This window comes from Physella acuta, unplaced genomic scaffold (assembly GCF_028476545.2).
Source record: "Physella acuta isolate Inbredline_101_S28 unplaced genomic scaffold, ASM2847654v3 ptg000890l, whole genome shotgun sequence".
NCBI lineage: Eukaryota > Metazoa > Mollusca > Gastropoda > Physidae > Physella > Physella acuta.
The window spans coordinates 638,842-664,150 of record NW_026732407.1 but is presented as its reverse complement, the minus strand read 5'-3'; the positions used below and the strand labels follow the sequence as shown (position 1 = coordinate 664,150).

Sequence of the window (25,309 nt, the reverse complement as noted above, 5' to 3'; positions counted from 1 at the left end):
GATGCTAGTACAACACGATAGGTGAGGGGGATATCGTACGGTACTCGTGTGTGTAGGGGGTGGGGCGGGGGCCGGGGGGGGGTGAGTTTCCGTTCTCGTGTAAAAAGACTTTGGTGCTAGGCCGTGCCAAACGTAAGATGACTCACGTGCCCGTGTTTTCTCGTAATCTACTCACGCTTATAAACTGCGATATCACGTAATCGTGTGCTGTAACTGTTTATAAATAGATCTGGGGGTGCTCGCAGGAGTAGCGGAAAGAAAACAAAGTTGTTGGTAGGGGGTGGGGGCGGGGGGGGGGGGGGGTGGTGTGTGGTGTGTGTGTGTGTGGATAGGGGGGGGGGGGCTGGGGTAAGGTTGACAAGTTGAGCTCAACTAGATGAGGAGCTGGTGATGACAGGGGGTGGGGGCCCAGATAATAAGGGGTGGGGGTCTCAGATGACACAGGATCGGTATCCACATTACAGATTGTTAAAGGATATTCCACAAGTGTGTCATTGTAGATCACTTGATGATGCGTGTAGATAGTTGAAATACGAGAGAACGGGGGGGGGGGGGGGAAGGGGGGGATGACACAGACATCCAGCTAGCAGATACAGATAGAAGAAACAACACTGACACAGATAGCAGAGCTAGCCCCAACACTGACACAGATATCAGACCTAGCCCCACAGATATTAGACCTAGCCCCAACACTGACACAGATATCAGATCTAGCCCCAACATCCAGCAAACGATTTTTAAGCTTGCAGCGCTTTTAGGCTCGTCATTTATTTATAGACTGGCACAACAAATTTAATCCATTGATAGAAAACAGCGCACTCCAAAAAAAAAAAAAAAAAATCAATAGAAATTCAAGGTAAATACAGTTTTATCGAGTTGAAGCCGTAACTACAATCATGTTTCAGGCAGAGTTAGAGGGCATTAAAGCTAGTGGGAGAGTCGCTACTTCCGGTAAGGTCAGAATAGATCAGGTGTAGTTGGTCAATAAGAGATCAATTCAAGATGGTGGTAACATCAGAATAGATCAGGTGTAGTTTGTCAATAGGGGATCAATTCAAGATGGCGGTAACATCAGAATAGATCAGGTGTAGTTGGTCAATAGGACATCAATTCAAGATGGTGGTAACATCAGAATAGATCAGGCGCAGTTGGTCAATAGGAGATCAATTCAAGATGGTGGTAACATCAGAATAGATCAGGCATAGTTGGTCAATAGGAGATCAATTCAAGATGGTGGTAACATCAGAATAGATCAGGCATAGTTGGTCAATAGGAGATCAATTCAAGATGGGTGCAACATCTAGCTTAATACATCGGGTTAGAATAGGATCACAGCTAGCTGCACCATCACATCTAACACCACAGCTAGTTCTACCATCACAGCTAGATCTACCATCACAGCTAGTTCTACCATCACAGTTACCTCTACCATCCCAGCTACCTCTACCATCACAGCTAGATCTACCATCACAGCCAGCTCAACCATCACAGCTACCTCTACCATCACAACTAGATCTACCATCACAGCTAGCTCTACCATCACAGCTAGCTCTACCATCACAGCTACCTCTACCATCACAGCTAGCTCTACCATCACAGCTAACTCTACCATCACAGCTACCTCTACCTTTACAGCTAAATCACAGCTGCAATCACATCTAGCTCTATTATCACAGCTAACTTTACCACCACAACTAGCTCAACCATCATAGCTAGTATCGTTTCTTGTAAAACCCTATGCTCTAAACAATTTCCGCAGTCCACGAAATATTTGTCTAACACAAGGAAAACATATGTAAAAAAAAAAAAACCAACATACAATCATATGATGATTCTTCTAACAGCTTGTATGCCACTCACCCACATTGAGTTTTGACAGCCCATACACCTTCCTCTTCCCCTATGTAATCTTATCCAAGTCAACATTGTATGTTTACTACACATGCAGTATACATATACTCGATTTAACATCACATATACATACACATAAGTCTCTACCCCATAATCCATATAACCCAAACGTCCTTAATGTTTACCCTATATATATTATCACATACACCGGTCCAAATGCCGGTTTCCCCATATGCCTATACCCCCATATACGTAAACAGTCCATATGCTTATACCCCCCATATACGTAAACAGTCCATATGCTTATACCCCCCATATACGTAAACAGTCCATATGCTTATACCCCCCATATAACGTAAACGTCCATATGCCATTACCCATATAATCTCACACAACGGCCCAAATGCCTGCCTCCCATACGCACCCTTCCCAGCGATCTTATAACATCTCGGCCTGAGATCCAGGTACTAGCTCAGCCTCCCCTCCCCCTTCCCCTAACTTGTAAGCCTTATGTTTAGCCTAGCACTGCACTCACCACCTCTCCCCCCTCCAAAAGGCTCGAGGACGATGGTTTATCTTTTTACCTCCTGAAGAAGTTCTGCTCCAGTTTTCTGGTTCATTCTCGCTAGCCTAGGCCGTGAGAGTAGCCTACTCGAGCCAGCATCGGATGTAATCTGCTCTGTCATGTAATCAGTGCTGCACGTGTAATCTGTGCGTGAGTACTTATCAACGCAAGTGTTTTCAGTGATTGGAAGTCAGGCAAGTGTTTTCAGTGGAAGTCAGTGTTGTGGTCAGATAGATGATTTTCTCTTTACTCAATCTTTCTGGCAACATGTGCTTGGTAGCTCGCCTCTGTGTTAGTGTGGGGATACACTAGGGCTACACTAGTGCTACACTAGGGCTACACAACGGCTACACTAGGGCTACACTAGGCTATACTAGGGCTACACTATTGCTACACTAGGGCTACACAAGGGCTATACTAGGGCTACACTAGGGCTACACTATTGCTACACTAGGGCTACACAAGGGCTACACTAGGGCTACACTAGTGCTACACTAGGGTTAAACTACGGCTACCACTGGTAGCTTTATTTTACAACGGTTACTTGTTTAGAAACTAATTAGGTTCGTTGGCTACTTTTCGTTTAAGCGCTCGTAACAATGTTTATTTTAAAAACACAGGAACAAAGAATTGAAAACAAAACTGTTAAAAATTTTAAAAGAAATGTTGTATTTTAAAAGGAGACACGTATAGAAAGAAAAATTGGGCTGATATTATTGTACAAGGTGGTGAGACTTAATGTATTGACGCATTTTTCTTCTCTCTTTTGTTTTGAACGTTTTCCCTTTATCCCGTTTGATGAGATTGATTATTTTTCCATTTGCTGGCGCTAATTTCGTGAAGTGTCTTTAGGAAAAACATGTTTTTGCGATGGGTAATTGTAGATGACGATTTAGTTTGGCGCAGAGGCAGGAAAAGAAAGTAAAATCTAATTTAGAGGTAGCAAATTCATTTAGGCCTGCGTTCTTGTAATAAAACAAACCCCAAGTTTATATCAATTCGAAGAGATTTATTACGTGACTGTGGTACTGTAGTAGTGTAGTACATGACTGTGGTACTGTAGTAGTGTAGTTGTTTGTGTGTCAACTGTACTTAAATCCCCCGATACTTAGACTGTCCAGTAGATTTGTAGCTAAGTCTTGGACTGTCCAGTAGATTTGTAGCTAAGTCTGGACTGTCTAGTAGATTTGTAGCTAAGTCTTGGACAGTCCAGTAGATTTGTAACTGTCTTGGACTGTCCAGTAGATTTGTAGCTAAGTCTTGGACTGTCCAGTAGATTTGTAGCTGTCTTGTACTGTCCAGTAGATTTGTAGCTGTCTTGGACTGTCCATTAGATTTGTAGCTGTCTTGGACTGTCCAGTAGATTTGTAGCTAAGTCTTGGACTGTATAGTAGATTTGTAGCTGTCTTGGACTGTCCAGTAGATTTGTAGCTAAGTCTTGGACTGTATAGTAGATTTGTAGCTGTCTTGGACTGTCCAGTAGATTTGTAGCTAAGTCTGGACTGTCCAGTAGATTTGTAGCTAAGTCTGGACTGTCCAGTAGATTTGTAGCTAAGTCTGGACTGTCCAGTAGATTTGTAGCTAAGTCTGGACTGTCCAGTAGATTTGTAGCTAAGTCTTGGACTGTCCAGTAGATTTGTAGCTGTCTTGAACTGTCCAGTAGATTTGTAGCTAAGTCTTGGACTGTCCAGTAGATTTGTAGCTAAGTCTTGGACTGTCCAGTAGATTTGTAGCTAAGTCTTGGACTGTCCAGTAGATTTGTAGCTAAGTCTTGAACTGTCCAGTAGATTTGTAGCTAAGTCTTGGACTGTCCAGTAGATTTGTAGCTAAGTCTTGGACTGTCCAGTAGATTTGTTGTTAAGTCTTGGACTGTCCAGTAGATTTGTAGCTGTCTTGGACTGTCCAGTAGATTTGTAGCTAAGTCTTGGACTGTCCAGTAGATTTGTAGCTAAGTCTTGGACTGTCCAGTAGATTTGTAGCTAAGTCTTGGACTGTCCAGTAGATTTGTAGCTAAGTCTGGACTGTCCAGTAGATTTGTAGCTAAGTCTTGGACTGTCCAGTAGATTTGTAGCTGTCTTGAACTGTCCAGTAGATTTGTAGCTGTCTTGGACTGTCCAGTAGATTTGTAGCTAAGTCTTGGACTGTCCAGTAGATTTGTAGCTAAGTCTTGGACTGTCCAGTAGATTTGTAGCTAAGTCTTGGACTGTCCAGTAGACTTGTAGCTAAGTCTTGGACTGTCCAGTAGATTTGTAGCTAAGTCTTGGACTGTCCAGTAGATTTGTAGCTAAGTCTGGACTGTCCAGTAGATTTGTAGCTAAGTCTTGGACTGTCCAGTAGATTTGTAGCTGTCTTGAACTGTCCAGTAGATTTGTAGCTAAGTCTTGGACTGTCCAGTAGATTTGTAGCTGTCTTGGACTGTCCAGTAGATTTGTAGCTAAGTCTTGGACTGTCCAGTAGATTTGTAGCTAAGTCTTGGACTGTCCAGTAGATTTGTAGCTGTCTTGGACTGTCCAGTAGATTTGTAGCTAAGTCTTGGACTGTCCAGTAGATTTGTAGCTGTCTTGGACTGTCCAGTAGATTTGTAGTCAAGTCTTGGATTGTCCAGTAGATTTGTAGCTAAGTCTGGATTGTCCAGTAGATTTGTAGCTGTCTTGGACTGTGTAGTAGATTTGTAGCTAAGTCTTGGACTGTCCAGTAGATTTGTAGCTAAGTCTTGGACTGTCCAGTAGATTTGTAGCTGTCTTGGACTGTCCAGTAGATTTGTAGCTAAGTCTTGGACTGTCCAGTAGATTTGTAGCTAAGTCTTGGATTGTCCAGTAGATTTGTAGCTGTCTTGGACTGTCCAGTAGATTTGTAGCTAAGTCTTGGACTGTCCAGTAGATTTGTAGCTAAGTCAGTACTAGAGTAATGTTAGCTACTCCATTCCAAACATGTGGTAGCTCACAGAATAATTGGTGCATGATTGAAGTAAGGAAAGATGGTGCAAAATTAAAGTAAGGATAGATGGTGCAAGATTGAAGTAAGGAAAGATGGTGCAAGATTAACGTAAGGATAGATGGTGCAAGATTGAAGTAAGGAGAGATGGTGCAAGATTGAAGTAAGGAGAGATGTTGCAAGATTGAAGTAAGGAAAGATGGTGCAAGATTAAAGTAAGGATAGATGGTGCAAGATTGAAGTAAGGAAAGATGGTGCAAGATTGAATTTATGAAATGTGTTGCATTGGAGTAAGGAAAGATGGTGCAAGATTGAAGTAAGGAAAGATGGTGCAAGATTTAAGTAAGGAAAGATGGTGTAAGATTGAAGTAAGGAAAGATGGTGCAAGATTGAATTAAGGAGAGATTAAGTTATGAAAGATCTGCACGAGTAATGCTAGTACAGTGTTTTATCGTGTCGACTCCATTAATAGACTTACAACAAGGTATAACCTGTAACAGACTTACCGCATCACCTGTAATATATATACCACCGGGTATCACATGTAAAAAGCGTACCGCTGGGTATCACCAGTAATAGACCTACCAGTTGGTATCACCAGTAATAAATCTACCAGTTGGTATCACCAGTAATAGACCTACCAGTTGGTATCACCAGTAATAGGCCTACCAGTTGGTATCACCAGTAATAAACATACCTCTAGTTATCACAATATAAGTGGTTGTTTACATGCAAGTCAAGTTTCAGGCGATCACGTGTCTGGTCTGATGGTCGGTGTTGGGCCACTTAAAAATGATTTACGGCTTTCTATGCCCAGCACTTTGGTAGTTTTAATGAAATCCTTAAATTAACGTCACATTTAGGAGCGACTTCTTTGAACCAAACTCACCTTTACAATCAGTTATCTGTCAAATTGCATCATAATTTGTTTGGTGTAGTCAGTAGACGTTCTACTGACACTTAAGTACAGAGCGAAACAAATAGACCGTACCACCAGCCCGCTTTTTAGCTTGCAGCTATGTTGTGTGTTGGTGTATGTATATCTGTCACTCTGTATGTTGAACTTGTATTGACCTTGTGGTGAAAACGTGTTGACCTTGTGATGGCACTAAGCTGACCTTGAGGTGTCCGTGTGTTGACCTTGTATTGACCTTGAGTTGACTCTATGCTGGCCTTTATTGACCTTGTGTTGTATATAGTTTGTGTGGGTCACCGATTAGGTTTGGTGTTTTCTACCAAATTTTACCCCCCCCCCCCTGAATCTTTGATGTCGCACCTGGCACAGCACAGTCTACAGGCACCGGTGTGGTCTACCCCCCCCCCCCCCCCCACACACACACACAAGCCGACCTCCAAACTTTCCCATCCCGTTCATCAAGCTGTGCCCCTTAACATATTTCTTAATATTTATGTTCTTTTAAGTTCTCCTGTGAACATCAAAGATATTTCACCGTGGTGAATTAGATTTTGAATTAGCAGTAGAATTAAACGTTAAATTAGATGTTGGATTAGGTGTTGGATGAAATGTTGGATAAAATATTGGATTAGTTGTTGAATTATATGCTGGATTACTTGGATTAGATCTTGGATTAGATGTAGGATAAGTTGTGCTCACATATGATTTCGGGTAGGTGGTGGTGTAAGTAAGTGGATTCGATGTGCTTACATATGATTTCGGGTAGGTGGTGGTGTAAGTAAGTTGATTCGATGTGCTTACATATGATTTCGGGTAGGTGGTGGTGTAAGTAAGTGGATTCGATGTGCTTACATATGATTTCGGGTAGGTGGTGGTGTAAGTAAGTGGATTCGATGTGCTTACATATGATTTCGGGTAGGTGGTGGTGTAAGTAAGTTGATTCGATGTGCTTACATATGATTTCGGGTAGGTGGTGGTGTAAGTAAGTGGATTCGATGTGCTTACATATGATTTCGGGTAGGTGGTGGTGTAAGTAAGTTGATTCGATGTGCTTACATATGATTTCGGGTAGGTGGTGGTGTAAGTAAGTGGATTCGATGTGCTTACATATGATTTCGGGTAGGTGGTGGTGTAAGTAAGTGGATTCGATGTGCTTACATATGATTTCGGGTAGGTGGTGGTGTAAGTAAGTGGATTCGATGTGCTTACATATGATTTCGGGTAGGTGGTGGTGTAAGTAAGTGGATTCGATGTGTTGATTGAACAAGCAAATAAATTCCAAAGGGCATTGATTGTGTACATACAACAGTGTACAAAAGACATCTATTGTGTACATACAGATAACAGAAGACTACTATTGTGTGCATAACGTGTACTAAAGGCATTTATAGTGCTCATAAAGTGTACTAAAGATATCTACGATTGACATCGCTTGTTTTAAGTAACTTATTATGGACTTATAAATATGATGTTCTTCTTTGAGTCAACCCGACACAACCCAACAAAACCCGACACAACCCGACACAACTACACAACCCGACACAACCCGACACAACTACACAACCCGACACAACTACACAACCCGACACAACTACACAACCCGACACAACTACACAACCCGACACAACCCGACACAACCCGACACAACTACACAATCCGACACAACTACACAACCCGACACAACTACACAACCCGACACAACTACACAACCCGACACAACTATACAACCCGACACAACTACACAACCCGACACAACTACACAACCCGACACAACTACACAACCCGACACAACTACACAACCCGACACAACCCGACACAACCCGACACAACCCGACACAGCCCTACACACCACAGAAAGTGGTCTACCTTCTCCCCATATAAAACTCACGCCGCGACCTATACACGTGATTAACCGTGACCTTTGAGTCCATGTGAACTTTGAGCAGCAAGATCTGACAGTTGGACTAAGCCAACTTAAAGAAAAAAAAACTGAATGATTTGCTCGTCATTTTAGAAAACTGTGAATGATTTGCTCGTGATTTTAGAAAACTGTGAATGATTTGCGCGTGATTTTAGAAAACTGTGAATGATTTGCGCGTGATTTTAGAAAACTGTGAATGATTTGCTCGTGATTTTAGAAAACTGTGAATGATTTGCTCGTGATTTTAGAAAACTGTGAATGATTTGCTCGTGATTTTAGAAAACTGTGAATGATTTGCTCATTTAAAAAAATTAGTGCAAGACTGTGACGTTACCATATTTGAATTTATGCTTCTGTTTTACCATTAGTGGGTACTGCCTTCAATTAACGTAATTAATTAATACTGCATTAAGTCATCAATTACATCATGTCTGGAGTAACAAGTCGATATCGTCTTAGTTATTAATTAATTACTGACTTAAGCAAAGTATTGTATACTTATAACGAGATGATTTTACTTTTACATATAGCAACTTTATTTTTACATTAATTCATAGCAACTATATTTTTACCTTTATTTATTGAAACTTAAATTTTTCCTGTAGTTACAACATTATTTTGTCCTTTATATCAACTTTTTTTACTTTATTTATAGTTAATTTATAGCAACTTTATTTATTTATTTATTTATACCAACTTTTTTTGGCCTTTATTTAGTGCAACTTTATTTTTAATTTATTTATATCAACCTTATTTTTTTCCTTTATTTACTGCAACTTGTTTTTACTATTCCGACATCTCGTACAGTTAAATGAACCCAGTTAACGTTTACGTGTATTTTTTGTCGAGTCAAAGGTGGATAATTCTGTTCTTACGAGTGATTTCCCCTTGTGGGATTTACCGTGTTCGCCGTTATTTTTGTGTTTCCGTGTTTGTGGCATGTGTTATGTTTTTGTGTTACGTGGTGTTGTATTGTTGTGTTGGTCGTTGATGTGTTGAATATTGTTGTGTTGTTTGTTGTTTGGTTTTAGTAATAAGTGTTGTGTCAGGTGGTGTTGTGTTGTTGTGATGTGTTGGGTGTTGTTGAGTTGGGTGGTGTTGTGTTTCAGTATTAGGTGTTGTGTTAGGTGTTGTTGTGTTGTTGTGATGTGTTGGGTGTTGTTGAGTTGGGTGGTGTTGTTCTTTTGTGATAACTTGTGATGTGTTTTTGTGTTATGTGTTGTTGTGTTAGCTGGTGTTGTGTAGCGTGGTGTTGCTTTCTTGTGTTGGGTGTTGTGATGTTAGTTGTTGTTGTGTTTTTTTGTGATTTTGCTGTCGGCGTTTTGTTGTGTTCATTGTTGTTTACATGTTTGATGTTTTTGTGGTTCTTATACCTGTAGTATTCACCACTTTCCCACAACCTTTAACACACTGTCGCTACCACCAGCAGTTTGTGAGATCCTTGTATTCCAACACTCGACTCTTGCAGACTTAAAAAAATCGACAACCTGATGAACTGTTTAGAAAACAGTCGGGACGCCGCCATAAAGGATCGACAAATACATACAGTCGTTTTTTTTCAATGAACTCGCTCCCAGCCCCACCAGACTCCCCGTCCCCACCCCATCCCCAGCGCTGTCAATAAAATGACTGTCTGAGGAAGTTCAATGACGTCACATCCGGGCTGATTAAAAACTTTTTTGTCAATTTTCGTTTAAAAACATGAGCGTCTTATATCCGTCGTTGCTGCCAACAAGATACGTCACATATTTTAAGACCCTGTTCATCATAGGTTGGAGATTTTATTCAACTTAATTAAAATAAAAATTCTCTTTGGCATGTCACGTGACATTGAAGGATGATTCGATCAATCAGAGAGCTTCTGTAATTTGTCGATAATTAATTAAAATTGAAATGTATTGTAAAACAAGATGAGAGTTGGGAGCTGAAGAACATCTTTAAAACATCTCAAATTTACCTCGTCTTATGTACTCGCTACCTACCATCATACACAATCTATTTATATCTACCATCGCTCAAATTTGTATCTACCGTCAACAACTTTATCCAACCATCCGACCACTACTTACCATCCAACAACAGTTACATCTTTGATTGGCTTGGTCACCAGCCAACGACATATTTGTTTACTAGTGTAACCTTGGTTACCATCCAACAACATATTTGTTTACTACTGTAACCTTGGTCACCATCCAACGACATATTTGTTTACTACTGTAACCTTGGTCACCATCCAACGACATATTTGTTTACTACTGTAACCTTGGTTACCAGCCAACGACATATTTGTTTACTACTGTAACCTTGGTTACCAGCCAACGACATATTTGTTTACTACTGTAACCTTGGTTACCATCCAACGACATATTATTTTACTACTGTAACCTTTGGGTACCACTCATCTTACACTGCCACTTTTGTCAAACCATATCAACCCCAACCCCTGAATCCCCCCCCCCCCCCCCCTCCTCAAATGTCCTGACATTTCGCTGTACTCACCTGATGCTGTTTGTTGATGTTGTTTGTTGATGTTGTTTTTTAATGTTTTTTTGTTGATGCTGTTTGTTGATGTTGTTTGTTGATATTGTCCAGTCTATGTCCAATCATGTCCAGTCTATGCCCAATCATGTCCAGTCTATGTCCAATCATGTCCAGTCTATGTCCAATCATGTCCAGTCTAGGTCCAATCATGTCCAGTCTATGTCCAATCATGTCCAGTCTATGCCCAATCATGTCCAGTCTATGTCCAATCATGTCCAATCATAACTAGTCCACACCAAGAACTTAACCATCCACCTCTAACTTAGCGAATCGCAAGAAAACATAATTTCAGCATAACAGCACTTTTCACAGACAAAAAAAGACACAGATGATAATTTAATATTTTAAAACTGCCGTCAATCTGTAAACATTTAGCAGACGGCGATAGGATATCGTCTGCTCGGGATGAATAGCCGGCATCTATGATTGGCAGACAGCCTGTGACCCGGATATCAGCCTCTCTATGGCGGCTCTATACGAATTTAAACTTGCTGGGGTTTGATGGAGATGGTGGCTGGGGGGGGGGGGGTAGATAACTTAGGAGGGAGGTGGCTTTTTATGGGTATGTTTGGATTTAATGTTTTCCTTATGTAGAAGATGAGAAGTTTTCCTCTACTCGACATTCTAGAATTGGATCCACGTGTTGTCGTCGTTCTCCGAAAAGGGGGACAGTCTAGCCAAGTCGTCTGGGTTTTCCGTGCGATTGTTTTTTCTTCCTTCAACTCTAGAGATCTGTAGGCGTCCATAGCAACCAGTTAGGTGAAAGGTTATAAGAATGTAAACAAAAGAGTTATTTCGAGGGTGGAAATTGACTGTACCAACAACTAGTCCGGATACAAGCCTTTCTAGCGGGACAGTTCAAAATGGCCGCGACATTTATTTACTAATTTAATAAAGCTGCTATGTTTATACACATGGTAGCGAGAAAAAAAAGGAATGGGGGGGGGGGGGGGGGGTAGGGAGGGTTGCTTTAGAAACCTTGAAATAAAAGGTAATGAAATAGATTAGCTGGTTTTAAGATTTGTAATCGTCATAAATTGGGTAAGTGATTGTGCCATTCCTGCTATCCTCGATCCTCCAGGAAGTAAAAATGTCTGTCAGTTTTGGCGTTAAGTTTCCCTTTCAAACCTGACGGTCTATGGGGCAAGTTTCTGTGACCTCGGCATATGAAGAGATAGTGTGGTCAGCACTATGCCCAGCCGCCTTTACTTTCCCTAACGTGAGTTAGGTACCCATCAGAGTTGGGTGGACTCAGGGACGGTTTAGTGACTTGAACCCGGATTCGAACACGAGACTTACGGGTTAGCAGTCCAGCTCTCTACCGCTAGACCACTCCGTCCCAGTTTTGGCGTTATGTGACGTAAATGTGTGCACAGGCTGACACTGCATGTATCACTATGTCGACATACAGCTAAACTTTTGGTAGAGTAGACAAAAGGGGCTGTAGAAGGGTGGTCCAACTTTACGTGGTAAAGGTGTTAAACTTGTGTCTGTTAAACTTTGTGTCTGTTAAACTTGTGTCTGTTAAAGTTGTTTCTGTTAAGCTTGTGTTAGTTAAACTTGTGTCTGTTAAACTTGTGTCTGTTAATTTTTGTGTCTGTTAAACTTGTGTCTGTTTTAGTTGTGCTAATTAAACTTATTTCTGGTACACTTTTATCTATTAAACTTGCATTTTATATTTTAAACTAGTTTCAAACTCATAATCATTTCTGTGTAACCTGTGCATAAATGTAATAAATTACGTCTTTAATGACGTGTTAAACTTAGAGTTAAACCCTCAAATAGTTAAACCCTCACATCGCACATTAGACTTAGAGTTAAATCCTTACATCAGACTTAGAGTTAAACCCTCACATAAGTTAAACCCTCACATAAGACTTAAAGTTAAACCCTCACATAGTTAAACCTAGACATAACTTAGAGTTAAACCCTCACGTCGCATAGAGTTAAACCCTCACCTAGTTAAACCCTCACATCAGACCTAGCAGCGGAAGCATTGAGTCCAGACGCCGCAGACTTCTGGGTACTTTTGATGACGTCGATTACCGCGCCTCATGTTTATTCATATCCCGTGACGTTGACCCCTCGCGCCGCGATAATCTCGTTTCCTCCGATAACTCGCGAGGTTTCACGGAAGTCATGTACAGATACATACACAAGTCCAGAAAGTAAAGGAAAAAAAAAGCCACTGAATTAGGTTGAAGGGGATAAGAAAAGTTTCTAGACAAAAACTAACCTACATGTGTTGAAGGGGACAAGAAATATTTTCAGGCAAAAACTAACCTACATTTGTTGAAGGGAATAAGAAAAGTTTCAAGATAAAAATTAACTCAGGTTTGTAGAAATAATTCCACAAAAAAAAAAAAAAAAAAAAAAAAAAAAAAAATTAGCTGAGGTTCATAGAAATATTTCCCGACAAAACCGACGGAAGACGTCACGTGATACGATAAGCAAGGATATAAATAAACGTGCACTTGACGACCTACGAGTGAACTGACGCTTATGGTAGAACAGAAAAGTTGGAGCAGATAGACAAGGATTTAGACACGATCTGGGCAAACATTGACACCTTCTTGTGTTATATCAGGACCTCAATCGTGACTTTAGAACTACAGTATATCGCGATGTCCATCATGACTTCAGAACTACAGTATATCGCGATGTCGATCATGACTTTAGAATAACATTATATCGGGATGTCCATAATGACTAGAACTACTTTATATCGGGACCTTAACCGTGACATAAGACCTCTTGTCTACTTTATATACTTTTATCGAGACTCATCGAACAAATCTTATGAAACCTCTGACTCTATATCACCTACATCTTAAATTCTTGCGCCAAAAATGTGTTACATTAATCTATACAAGAAGCAGACGACAAGCAATGACTTATATCGAGCTTCTAACAGAACCAGACGACAGCAAACGCTGATGTCACACTATACCAGACGACACAAATGTGCTAACAAAACAAAACATGTTTGGCACAGGCAATAATTTGGTTTCGTTGCGTGACGCGTCACATAATTGGCGTCTGCTACATTTTACATTAGGATTGATCGTTAACATCGCGGCCTACAGCATGCAGGGGGAGGGTTGGTTGCAGCCTGACGTCATCAGCTCACCCTCCAGAACGCATGCGCAGTCGTAGATGCTGTCATGAAAGACTTTATCAAAAATCAAAGTGAATAGTCAAACTACAGGCTAAAGTCTGGCTAAAGTGGACTGAACTGTATTAGATCTTTCTCAAAGTGAAGAGTCACGCCATAAACCAATGTGAATGTTCCTTAAGTATTTTCCCCACGTAGCCAATCACCCCCACCCACTACCCACCCACCCACTATTTAAATACAATTTTTAAACCTCTGCCCGTTTGTGATCAATGATTCGCCATTTTGTTTAAGAGCGGCATTATCAAAGTTGTTTAGATATGTTTTTCCTTCTTGTAACCATGGTAACCAGGGCTAACAAAGATGGCGAAGGCGTGGGTGGTGACCACGGTAACAGTGGTAAACAAAGATGTAGTTGGGTGGGTGACAACATCAACCAAAGATGTAGTTGGCTTAGGGACAACATCAAAGATATAGTTGGATGGTTGACAACATCAAATATGTATTTGGGTGGGCAACATCAAAGATGTAGTTGGGTGGGGGACAACATCAATAAAAGATGTAGTTTGATGGACGACCAAACCAGATGAAGATTGAAACTAAAGCAAACAGACGTAGTATGGCGGTTGTCATGGTAACTATAGTAAACAACAACAACAACGGGAAAGTGGGATTATCTTTATGAAACATGAAATTAATTTTCTCAACCTCTTAGCTTATTACCTTCGATTTAACCTGCCTCCTTGATTTAGAATCCGATTATTTTCACTTTGGGTAGGCTGAGTCCGACCCCACACCACCCTCGTAACACCCAGTCCACACAATGCGGCCCCACCCCACCCAGATCAAAAGATGCGACCCCACCCTACCCCCTTAACCCACAGCCCACACAATGCGTCCCCACCCCACACAATGCGTCCCCACCCCACACAATGCGGCCCCACCCCACACGATGCGGCCCCACCCCACCCAGTCAACACGATGCGGCCCCACCCCACACAATGCGGCCCCACCCCACACGATGCGGCCCCACCCCACCCAGTCAACACGATGCGGCCCCACCCCACACAATGCGGCCCCACCCCACCCGTTTAACCCACAATCCAGACGATGCGGCCCCACCCCACCCCACACAATGCGGCCCCACCCCACACGATGCGGCCCCACCCCACCCGTTTAACCCACAATCCAGACGATGCGGCCCCACCCCACACGATGCGGCCCCACCCCACACCGTCTGGTTATTTTTGTCTCACCACAAGTGCTGGCGTCTGTATCATCCCCCACTCCCCCACCCTGTACACGATCCAGCTATTTTTATCAAACAGTTAGTTATGTCTGTCTCCACCCCCACCCCCACCCCCACCCCTCACATGATCTATCAAAGTTGTTCTGTCTGGCATCAGGTCGTCCCCCCCCCCCACCCCCAACTTTCACCAGACATGACATTTCTCGTCTTTTAATTGACACATTTTAAAAAAATGTCCCTGTTCTTTAAGATCTGTTGTTACATATCTACTGTGTATATTTTGTTATAAGCATTCTATTCGATTAAACAAATATTTCTTTTATAAAACACAAATAATTGTTTGAGTGTTGGCATATTTCACTAATTTGACCCAATAAACGAAAGTTCTGTTAAATGAATTGTTAAAAAACCTCTATAAACAAGCGTGCCAAGCCTATGAGAATTCGATTACCCCAGCTTAAATTTTTTAAAAAGAAATTATCCCCCACAATTTGAGTCGAAGGCCGTTTTTAACTATTATAATGTGTCCAAGAGAGGCTGTTATTGATTGGGTATTTAAAATTAGCACTGACCTATTTAAACACACCAATCAGCATTTCTCCTAGTGACCCAGATTTTTTAATCTATTTATACAAAACTGTGCGCAGAGATCGGATCAATACAAGTGATGGTCAGATGACTGCACTGTCGTCACCGTAGGCTGTTGACACCAACCCTGTAAATCGCAGGGCACAGTCAGCCCATAATCTACACACAGCCTTTAATGTTTACTTTTACTTCACGCTTTAGGTGGCAGACTTCACATTTTATAAAGGGTGGTGTTGACTTTTGGGGTTTTGGGAGTGAGTGGGAAAGAGGGCTTGATAGATGGTAGATTCTGTACCTAGAATGATAACAGATTTGGAAAAAACTATTTCTGTCCTGGCTAATTTGACAACCGATATGTTGAATGGGCATCTATTTAGTGGGTAATTTAGAAAATTCTGATTTTAAATAAGAAACGAAATATATCTTCTCGTGCAATAAAGTTCGTGTTTTGTCAAATTTTTTTTGTCATCAATGAAAAAAAAAAGTTTAATCTGGTTGAAGAGAAATATTGTCACGTGATTCAGGCGCCATCTTTTCTTTTATCTCAAGGATTAGGCATGAGGAAATTAAATTTGGCGCAAATTTTTTTGATCATGCATCATATTGATTCGCCGTTTGAACCTGGTCAAAATAAAACAAATAGCAACATAAAAAACAGGGAGAACGTGTCACCAATGTTTTGTCTCACCATTGTAATGTCTCACCCTGGCAATATTTCACCAAGCAACCGTCTCACCGTGATATTTCACCATTCTAATGCCCTACCATGATTTTGTCTCACCTTGATTTTATCTCATCATTCAAATGTCTCACCATTCCAATATCTAGCAATGCCTTTGTCTCACAATCCCCATATCACACCATGCCTTTGTATCCAGATGATTTTGCCTTACATAATAATATTATCGCACCCTCATTATCTTGTCTCACCATGAATTAGTCTCACTATGCTTTGTCTCACTATCATTTTGTCTCACCATGAATTTTACCTTACCGTCCTATTATCTCACAATGATAATGTCTCACCATGACTTTGTCTCACCATTCCATTGTCTCACCATCAGTATCTTGTCTCACCATGATTTTGTCTCACCATGACTTTGTCTCACCATTCCATTGTCTCACCATGACTTTGTCTCACCATTCCATTGTCTCACCATGACTTTGTCTCACCATTCCATTGTCTCACCATGACTTTGTCTCACCATTCCATTGTCTCACCATGACTTTGTCTCACCATTCCATTGTCTCACCATGACTTTGTCTCACCATTCCATTGTCTCACCATGACTTTGTCTCACCAATCCATTGTCTCACCATTCCATTGTCTCACCATTCCATTGTCTCACCAGGCCAATGGTTCCCGTGAAGACGCTGACTATCAAGTGACCAACCCTGACAATGAGACTGACCTGTGTCCAGCACTGCCTACTTCTGGCACTGATGACCTCTGTGACGTTCGCCAAAAAACCAAACAAGAGCAAGAAACAAGACTCCAGTAAGTGCCTCAGTCAACTGTATCAGATTAGCCGTTGGTTTAGCGGACTCAGTCAACCGTATTAGATTAGCCGTTGGTGTAGTGTGTCCAGTCAACCGTATCAGATTAGCCGTTGGTTTAATTTGCTCAGTCAACCGTATAAGATTAGCCGTTGGTTTAGCAGACTCAGTCAACTGTATCAGATGAGCCGTTGTGTCGGGTTGGTTTAATGTGCTCAGTCAACTGTATCAGATGAGCCGTTGGGTCGGGTTGGTTTAGTGTGCTCAACAAACAACAACAACCAAATAATGTTTATGAAGTGGTACGGCTAACCCAAACGTATCACTTACTCATGTATACATTCCTCGTGTTATAGGTTCAGACTAGGCTTAGATCTGGAATACCTAATGAAGTGACATCTTTTCTGCACGCAATAGCGTTAAGACTTAAGGCAAGGGAAAAGCAATAGCTTGGATGCTAAGTCCAGCGGATAAAATATTAAAATGTGTCGTTTCTGTAACAACTAAAGCTATGCAGTCAAACACCAACACATTTAGCACCGAAGTACAACTTACGCTTCAGCAACAAACACTACGACCTGCACCCCAATACCCACGCCAATGTGACAAACACCCACGCCCCAATACCCACGCCCCAACACACACGCCCCAGTACCCACGCCCCAACACCACTGCACCCACAGTCGTGTCCCAACACCCACACCCCAACCCCCACCCCCCAACACACACGCCCCAATACCCACGCCCCAACCACTACATCCACAGTCGTGTCCCAACACCCACACCCCAACCCCCACCCCCCAACACACACGCCCCAATACCCACGCCCCAACCACTACATCCACAGTCGTGTCCCAACACCCCAACCCCCACCCCCCAACACTCACGCCCCAATACCCACGCCAATGTGACAAACACCCACGCCCCAATACCACTGCACCCACAGTCATGCCCCAATACCCACGCCCCAAAACCACTGCACCCACAGTCATGCCCCAATACCCACGCCCCAAAACCACTGCACCCACAGTCATGCCCCAATACCCACGCCCCAAAACCACTGCACCCACAGTCACGCCCCAATACCCACGCCCCAACCACTACACCCACACTCACGCCCCAATACCCACGCCCCAAAACCACTGCACCCACAGTCGTGTCCCAACACCCACACCCCAACCCCCACCCCCCAACACTCACGCCCCAATACCCACGCCCCAAAACCACTGCACCCACAGTCATGTCCCAACACCCACACCCACACCCCACCACCTACGCCCCAACCACTACACCCACACTCACGCCCCAATACCCACGCCCCAAAACCACTGCACCCACACTCACGCCCCAATACCCACGCCCCAAAACCACTGCACCCACAGTCATGTCCCAACACCCACACCCCACCACCTACGCCCCAACCACTACACCCACACTCACGCCCCAATACCCACGCCCCAAAACCACTGCACCCACAGTCACGCCCCAATACCCACGCCCCAAAACCACTACACCCACACTCACGCCCCAATACCCACGCCCCAACCACTACACCCACCACCCACGCCCCAACACCACTGCACCCACATCCACGCCCCAACTCCCACGCCCAACACGCCCCCGCACCAACGTTCAGCAACCACCACTCTATCACCAACTCCCACGCTATCTGATGTAGCAGGTAAGAACACCAATCAATACCCACCTACGTCATAGAGTCGTAAATTGCCACCAATTACCAGAGTTAATTCATGTACACAACATAGACCACGTATGACAAGCTCCCGGCTATTTTTAGCATTATCGAGTTATCGACGCAACTTTAACGCGGAATCTCACAGTCATCAAAAATTGAAGTTTTTAATATTAAAAAAATAAATTTATACAGGAAGTGCTTCCGTTCAATTAGAAATTACGTATGTAGGCGACTGGTTGCTATAGTAACGGTAAAATGTGTAACAAATCCTAAAATGGGGTGTTTAAGATTTTGATTTTTAGCGTTCAGTTTTCTAGTTTCAGTTATTGTAAAGGTACCCCGGAAGTGTATATGTGTTGCTAGTTTGAAAATTGATACACGCAGTTTATCCAATCCTATTTTCTCGGGGTCATTGAACTATTGCGTGGTTACATTGTGTGGGTGATGTATGTTAAATACTAGATTGTGGCGTGTAGCCAGCTGTATGGCTAAAAAACCGCCACCCTAAAATGTCACGACACTGTTCAATATGAAATAAAACAGTGGTGGTAGCACTATTGTTTTGTAATACAAAATATACGTTTATAACCTGTAACACTGTATTATTGTTTTGTAATACAAAACATACATTTATAACCGGTAACACCGTATTGTTGTTTTGTAATACAAAATATACTTTTATAACCGGTAACACTAGTGCTTATAACAGAAAAGAAATAAAGTTAACTGTGTGTTCTCTGACCACAGTAAATATGAAATTGCTGGAACATTAGGTTCGCTGAGAAGGCAGAAAGAAGGGAATCGGTTAAATAACAAAGTTCACATTTATGTGTTATGGGTGTAAATGTTAGAATAAAGCTCAATGATGTATACTTAAGTTCGAAACATTCAATCCCCAAAGTGTGATTACAAGTAAGAATTCCAAATCATCCAAAATTAGCTTCATTAATTTTCGATTTATCACAATAAGGCCAAAAGGTGCATAATGAGTGAATCTTTATTTGGCGGTTCTGTTTGACGTATTTGAAACTGTCGTTGTTTAGTTGAATAACGAATAGATCTAGTCATGTTTTAGTTGAGTTGAATGAACTATGATTGTATGGTAGTTGAGTTAAGTGGCCTATGATTGTATGTAAGTTAAATTGAATGACCTATGATTGTATGTAAGTTAAATTGAAGGAATTATTATTGTATGTAAGTTAAGTTGAATGACCTATGATTGTATGTAAGTTAAGTTGAATGACCTATGATTGTATGTTAGTTAAGTTGAATGAACTATGACAGTTGAGTTGATTAATCGTGTTGCGGTGATAGCTACACACATATCAACTTAGTTCGAAAAGACATTTCTTTTTTATTTATTTTTCTAGATAAAAAGTGACAATAAATCATTCAATATTTTTTCCCTCTTGAACCTTTTTTTATAGCCAGTAAAAACGGCTTCATTAAGCAGATTTATTTTGGTATAAACGAGACGGCGGATTGTTTAGATTTACTTAATCAAGCAAACAAGTGTGTGTTGTTTTAAAAAAATATCAGGCTGTTATCAGCTATGTGCAGTTTGTACAGCATTTTTTGTCTGTTCAAAAAATCTAGTTGTGTGCTCATTTCATCTGGTTGTTTGTTCATATCGTCTGTTGTTTGTTCATATCGTCTGTTGTTTGTTCATATCGTCTGGTTATTTGTTCATATCGTCTGTTGTTTGTTCATATCGTCTGGTTGTTTGTTCATATCGTCTGTTGTTTGTTCATATCGTCTGGTTATTTGTTCATATCGTCTGGTTATTTGTTCATATCGTCTGGTTGTTTGTTCATATCGTCTGGTTGTTTGTTCATATCGTCTGGTTATTTGTTCATATCGTCTGTTGTTTGTTCATATCGTCTGGTTGTTTGTTCATATCGTCTACTTGAATGTTCATATCGTCTGGTTGTTTGTTCAAATCGTCTGTTGTTTGTTCATATCGTCTGGTTCATATCGTTAGGTATTACGGCCTGTCCTAAAGATATTGATTGTCAAAAGACTACCCGTGCAGATCAATTAGAAACGGTTGATTATTTTTATCGATTAGAGCTCAATAACACAAACTGTCGCACGCATCTCTTTCGTCTGTTCTCCACCCCATCTACCACTTCCTTTCTGCACTCCTTCACCCCTGCTTCACTCCCCTATCCATTACACCTCCTTGCTTCACTCCCCTATCCATTACACCTCCCTGCTTCACTTCCCTATCCATTACACCTCCTTGCTTCACTCCCCTATCCATTACACCTCCCTGCTTCACTCCCCTATCCTTACACCTCCTTGCTTCACGCCCCTATCCACTACACCTCCCTGCCCCACTCCCCTATCCATTACACCTCCCTGCCCCACTCCCCTATCCATTACACCTCCCTGCCCCACTCCCCTATCCATTACACCTCCCTGCCCCACTCCCCTATCCATTACACCTCCCTGCCCCACTCCCCTATCCATTACACCTCCCTGCCCCACTCCCCTATCCATTACACCTCCCTGCCACACTCCCCTATCCATTACACCTCCCTGCCACACTCCCCTATCCATTACACCTCCCTGCCACACTCCCCTATCCATTACACCTCCCTGCCACACTCCCCTATCCATTACACCTCCCTGCTTCACTCTCTTTCCATTACTCCTATTAGCTCCACTCTCTCTCCCCCCCCCAATAATTCTCGTTTTATCAAATTCTTCGGTGGGGGAGGGGAGGGAATGGTACTTAAACTAGCAGCCCCCCCCCCTTTTTCCCCCCAATTGAAATACCTGAAAGAAACCCTGTCAGCTCCCACTATTGTCTAAACAGTCCAGAGACCACACGAAAGGCGAGACTAAAGTCCACTGTTGGAGACCGATGACATTTGATGACAACATGACCTTAGCAACGACCGGCGGCTAGCGACAGGCTGACCTACACATGCCGTTGCTAGGGGCAGTGGTTTAGGGGAAACGTACTAAGGAGATGTTGAAACAATGGCCCAGGTCTAGCGAACGTTAAACTTTGAATATTTTGTTTTTTTCTTCCTGGAAAATGTTACTTACCTAGTATGTGTAAATTGTTTTAAATGTCTAGTTTTTGCATTTATAAAATAATACAATTGTATCTTGTTCACACAACCGAAATGTAGACATAAATAATAAATATTTCAATGCTATACGTAGACACAAATATAGTCCTAGAACCACCCTATGTCCTCCCCAGGATAAACCTACAAATGTCCTCCCCAGGATAAACCTACAAATGTCCTCCCCCAGGATAAACCTACAAATGTCCTCCCCTAGGATAAACCTACAAATGTCCTCCCTAGGATAAACCTACAAATGTCCTCCCTAGGATAAACCTACAAATGTCCTCCCTAGGATAAACCTACAAATGTCCTCCCTAGGATAAACCTACAAATGTCCTCCCCTAGGATAAACCTACAAATGTCCTCCCCAGGATAAACCTACAAATGTCCTCCCCTAGGATAAACCTACAAATGTCCTCCCTAGGATAAACCTACAAATGTTCTCCCTAGGATAAACCTACAAATGTCCTCCCCTAGGATAAACCTACAAATGTCCTCCCCAGGATAAACCTACAAATATCCTCCCCTAGGATAAACCTACAAATGTCCTCCCTAGGATAAACCTACAAATGTCCTCCCCAGGATAAACCTACAAATATCCTCCCCAGGATAAACCTACAAATGTCCTACCGTCCCCAGAAAAAGTCCCCCTCACCTGGAAAGAGGACTCCACGCCAGGCTCTAAGAAGACCCAGATAACAGTGGCTGAGGAGAAGCCCTTCACCTTGGACTGTCGGACTTCCGGTCACCCCAAGCCCAAGATCACGTGGTTCAGGAACAACCTCGAGCTGAAGAGCTCAGATATTGAGGTAGGCCTACATATTCTCGTGATTGCTTACATCCGTATAATAGCACTCTATACTTACATCTTACATCAGCATTGTGTTTACAGCTGTGTGTAATCACATAATCTTTTACCATAGCACGAGTCAATAAATGATCACATTTTATATTTAGATCAGATTGCTTCCAAACATGGCTGACATTTATATTTTATCTTACAATTCTCGGTGTTTGTCTCAATTGAAAAGTTTTCCAAGTTTTGTTTATGTAAAAAAATTCAAAATTTTGTCAACTATAATATTAGTCAAATATTTGCCTACTATAAAAATTAGTCCTAATTTGTTTAACTTTGAAACTATTCCTAATTTTATCGACTATAAAATTTGTTGAATAATTGTCTACTATAAAATTTTTCAAATAATTGTCTACTATAAAGTAGTCAAAATTGTGTTTACTATGAAATAAGTCCAAGTTTTGCGTACACTAAACTATGCCTGTAACGATATCTGAAAAGGTAACTGTTTTTCTCAAAACGATATCTTTACCTTACTTCTCTAATGGAAAAGGTTGTAAGATACATCAATATGACAGGGCGCCAACATCTGCCCTTATCTTGAGGAAACAGATAACTATTCTATCTGCAACCATTTCCTACATCAGGGGAAACGAATCATGTAATCACTAAAGAAGTATACGCGCTGTGGAATATTACAACAACGGCCAGACTTTGCTAACAAAAAGTATGATACATGAAAGAAATAAGACCCATTGCTTATTTAGGTGAAGAATTCTATTCTGACGGTAAAGGCCATGACCGTTGACCTTGGAGGTAACTACACGTGCAAGGCTGTTAACAAACATGGCGATATCAGTTGGACAGTCAAGGTCGATGTTCAAGGTCAGTTGCAGGGTTCATGTTTCATTAGAGGATGGTTTTTACGATTCGTACGTTTGTTACGTCCCAAGCATGAAAACCTTAGTTTGCTATAAGAATACATGTATTTTTGATCATTGACTCTCCTCAATAAATCTGATGTTTGGGTTTTCTTCCAGCGAGAAAGTGGCCTTTGATCATTGACTCTCCTCAATAAATCTGATCTTTTTGTTTTCTCCCAGCGAGAAAGTGGCCTTTGATCATTGACTCTCCTCAATAAATCTGATCTTTTTGTTTTCTCCCAGCGAGAAAGTGGCCTTTGATCATTGACTCTCCTCAATAAATCTGATCTTTTTGTTTTCTCCCAGCGAGAAAGTGGCCTTTGATCATTGACTCTCCTCAATAAATCTGATCTTTTTGTTTTCTCACAGCGAGAAAGTGGCCTTTGATCATTGACTCTCCTCAATAAATCTGATATTTTTGTTTTCTCCCAGCGAGAAAGTGGCCTTTGATCATTGACTCTCCACAATAAATCTGATATTTTTGTTTTCTCCCAGCGAGAAAGTGGCCTTTGATCATTGACTCTCCTCAATAAATCTGATCTTTTTGTTTTCTCCCAGCGAGAAAGTGGCCTTTGATCATTGACTCTCCTCAATAAATCTGATCTTTTTGTTTTCTCCCAGCAAGAAAGTGGCCTTTGATCATTGACTCTCCTCAATAAATCTGATCTTTTTGTTTTCTCCCAGCGAGAAAGTGGCCTTTGATCATTGACTCTCCTCAATAAATCTGATCTTTTTGTTTTCTCCCAGCGAGAAAGTGGCCTTTGATCATTGACTCTCCTCAATAAATCTGATATTTTTGTTTTCTCCCAGCGAGAAAGTGGCCTTTGATCATTGACTCTCCACAATAAATCTGATATTTTTGTTTTCTCCCAGCGAGAAAGTGGCCTTTGATCATTGACTCTCCTCAATAAATCTGATCTTTTTGTTTTCTCCCAGCGAGAAAGTGGCCTTTGATCATTGACTCTCCTCAATAAATCTGATCTTTTTGTTTTCTCCCAGCGAGAAAGTGGCCTTTGATCATTGACTCTCCTCAATAAATCTGATCTTTTTGTTTTCTCCCAGCGAGAAAGTGGCCTTTGATCATTGACTCTCCTCAATAAATCTGATCTTTTTGTTTTCTCCCAGCGAGAAAGTGGCCTTTGATCATTGACTCTCCTCAATAAATCTGATATTTTTGTTTTCTTCCAGCGAGAAAGTGGCCTTTGATCATTGACTCTCCTCAATAAATCTGATATTTTTGTTTTCTCCCAGCGAGAAAGTGGCCTTTGATCATTGACTCTCCACAATAAATCTGATATTTTTGTTTTCTCCCAGCGAGAAAGTGGCCTTTGATCATTGACTCTCCTCAATAAATCTGATCTTTTTGTTTTCTCCCAGCGAGAAAGTGGCCTTTGATCATTGACTCTCCTCAAAAAATCTGATATTTTTGTTTTCTCCCAGCGAGAAAGTGGCCTTTGATCATTGACTCTCCACAATAAATCTGATATTTTTGTTTTCTTCCAGCGAGAAAGTGGCCTTTGATCATTGACTCTCCTCAATAAATCTGATCTTTTTGTTTTCTCCCAGCGAGAAAGTGGCCTTTGATCATTGACTCTCCTCAATAAATCTGATAATTTTGTTTTCTTCCAGCGAGA

At 41.6% G+C, this 25,309-nt stretch overlaps 1 protein-coding gene across 2 annotated transcripts in view; it reads left to right on the top strand.

The window, feature by feature from the left end:
* The window catches only part of LOC131952817 (roundabout homolog 1), a 48,725-nt gene that overhangs the window by 4,899 nt on the left and 18,517 nt on the right, over positions 1-25,309 (top strand). Inside the window, exons 1-4 of one of the 2 annotated variants that reach the window (XM_059315676.1) lie at positions 2,449-2,610; positions 17,033-17,178; positions 22,596-22,765; positions 23,520-23,637. In XM_059315676.1, coding sequence (XP_059171659.1) covers positions 17,082-17,178; positions 22,596-22,765; positions 23,520-23,637 — 385 coding nt within the window. In that variant the 5' untranslated portion in view covers positions 2,449-2,610; positions 17,033-17,081. Of the gene's footprint in view, positions 1-2,448; positions 2,611-17,032; positions 17,179-22,595; positions 22,766-23,519; positions 23,638-25,309 lie in introns of those variants that run through there. The other variant, XM_059315677.1, reaches the window with a different exon arrangement.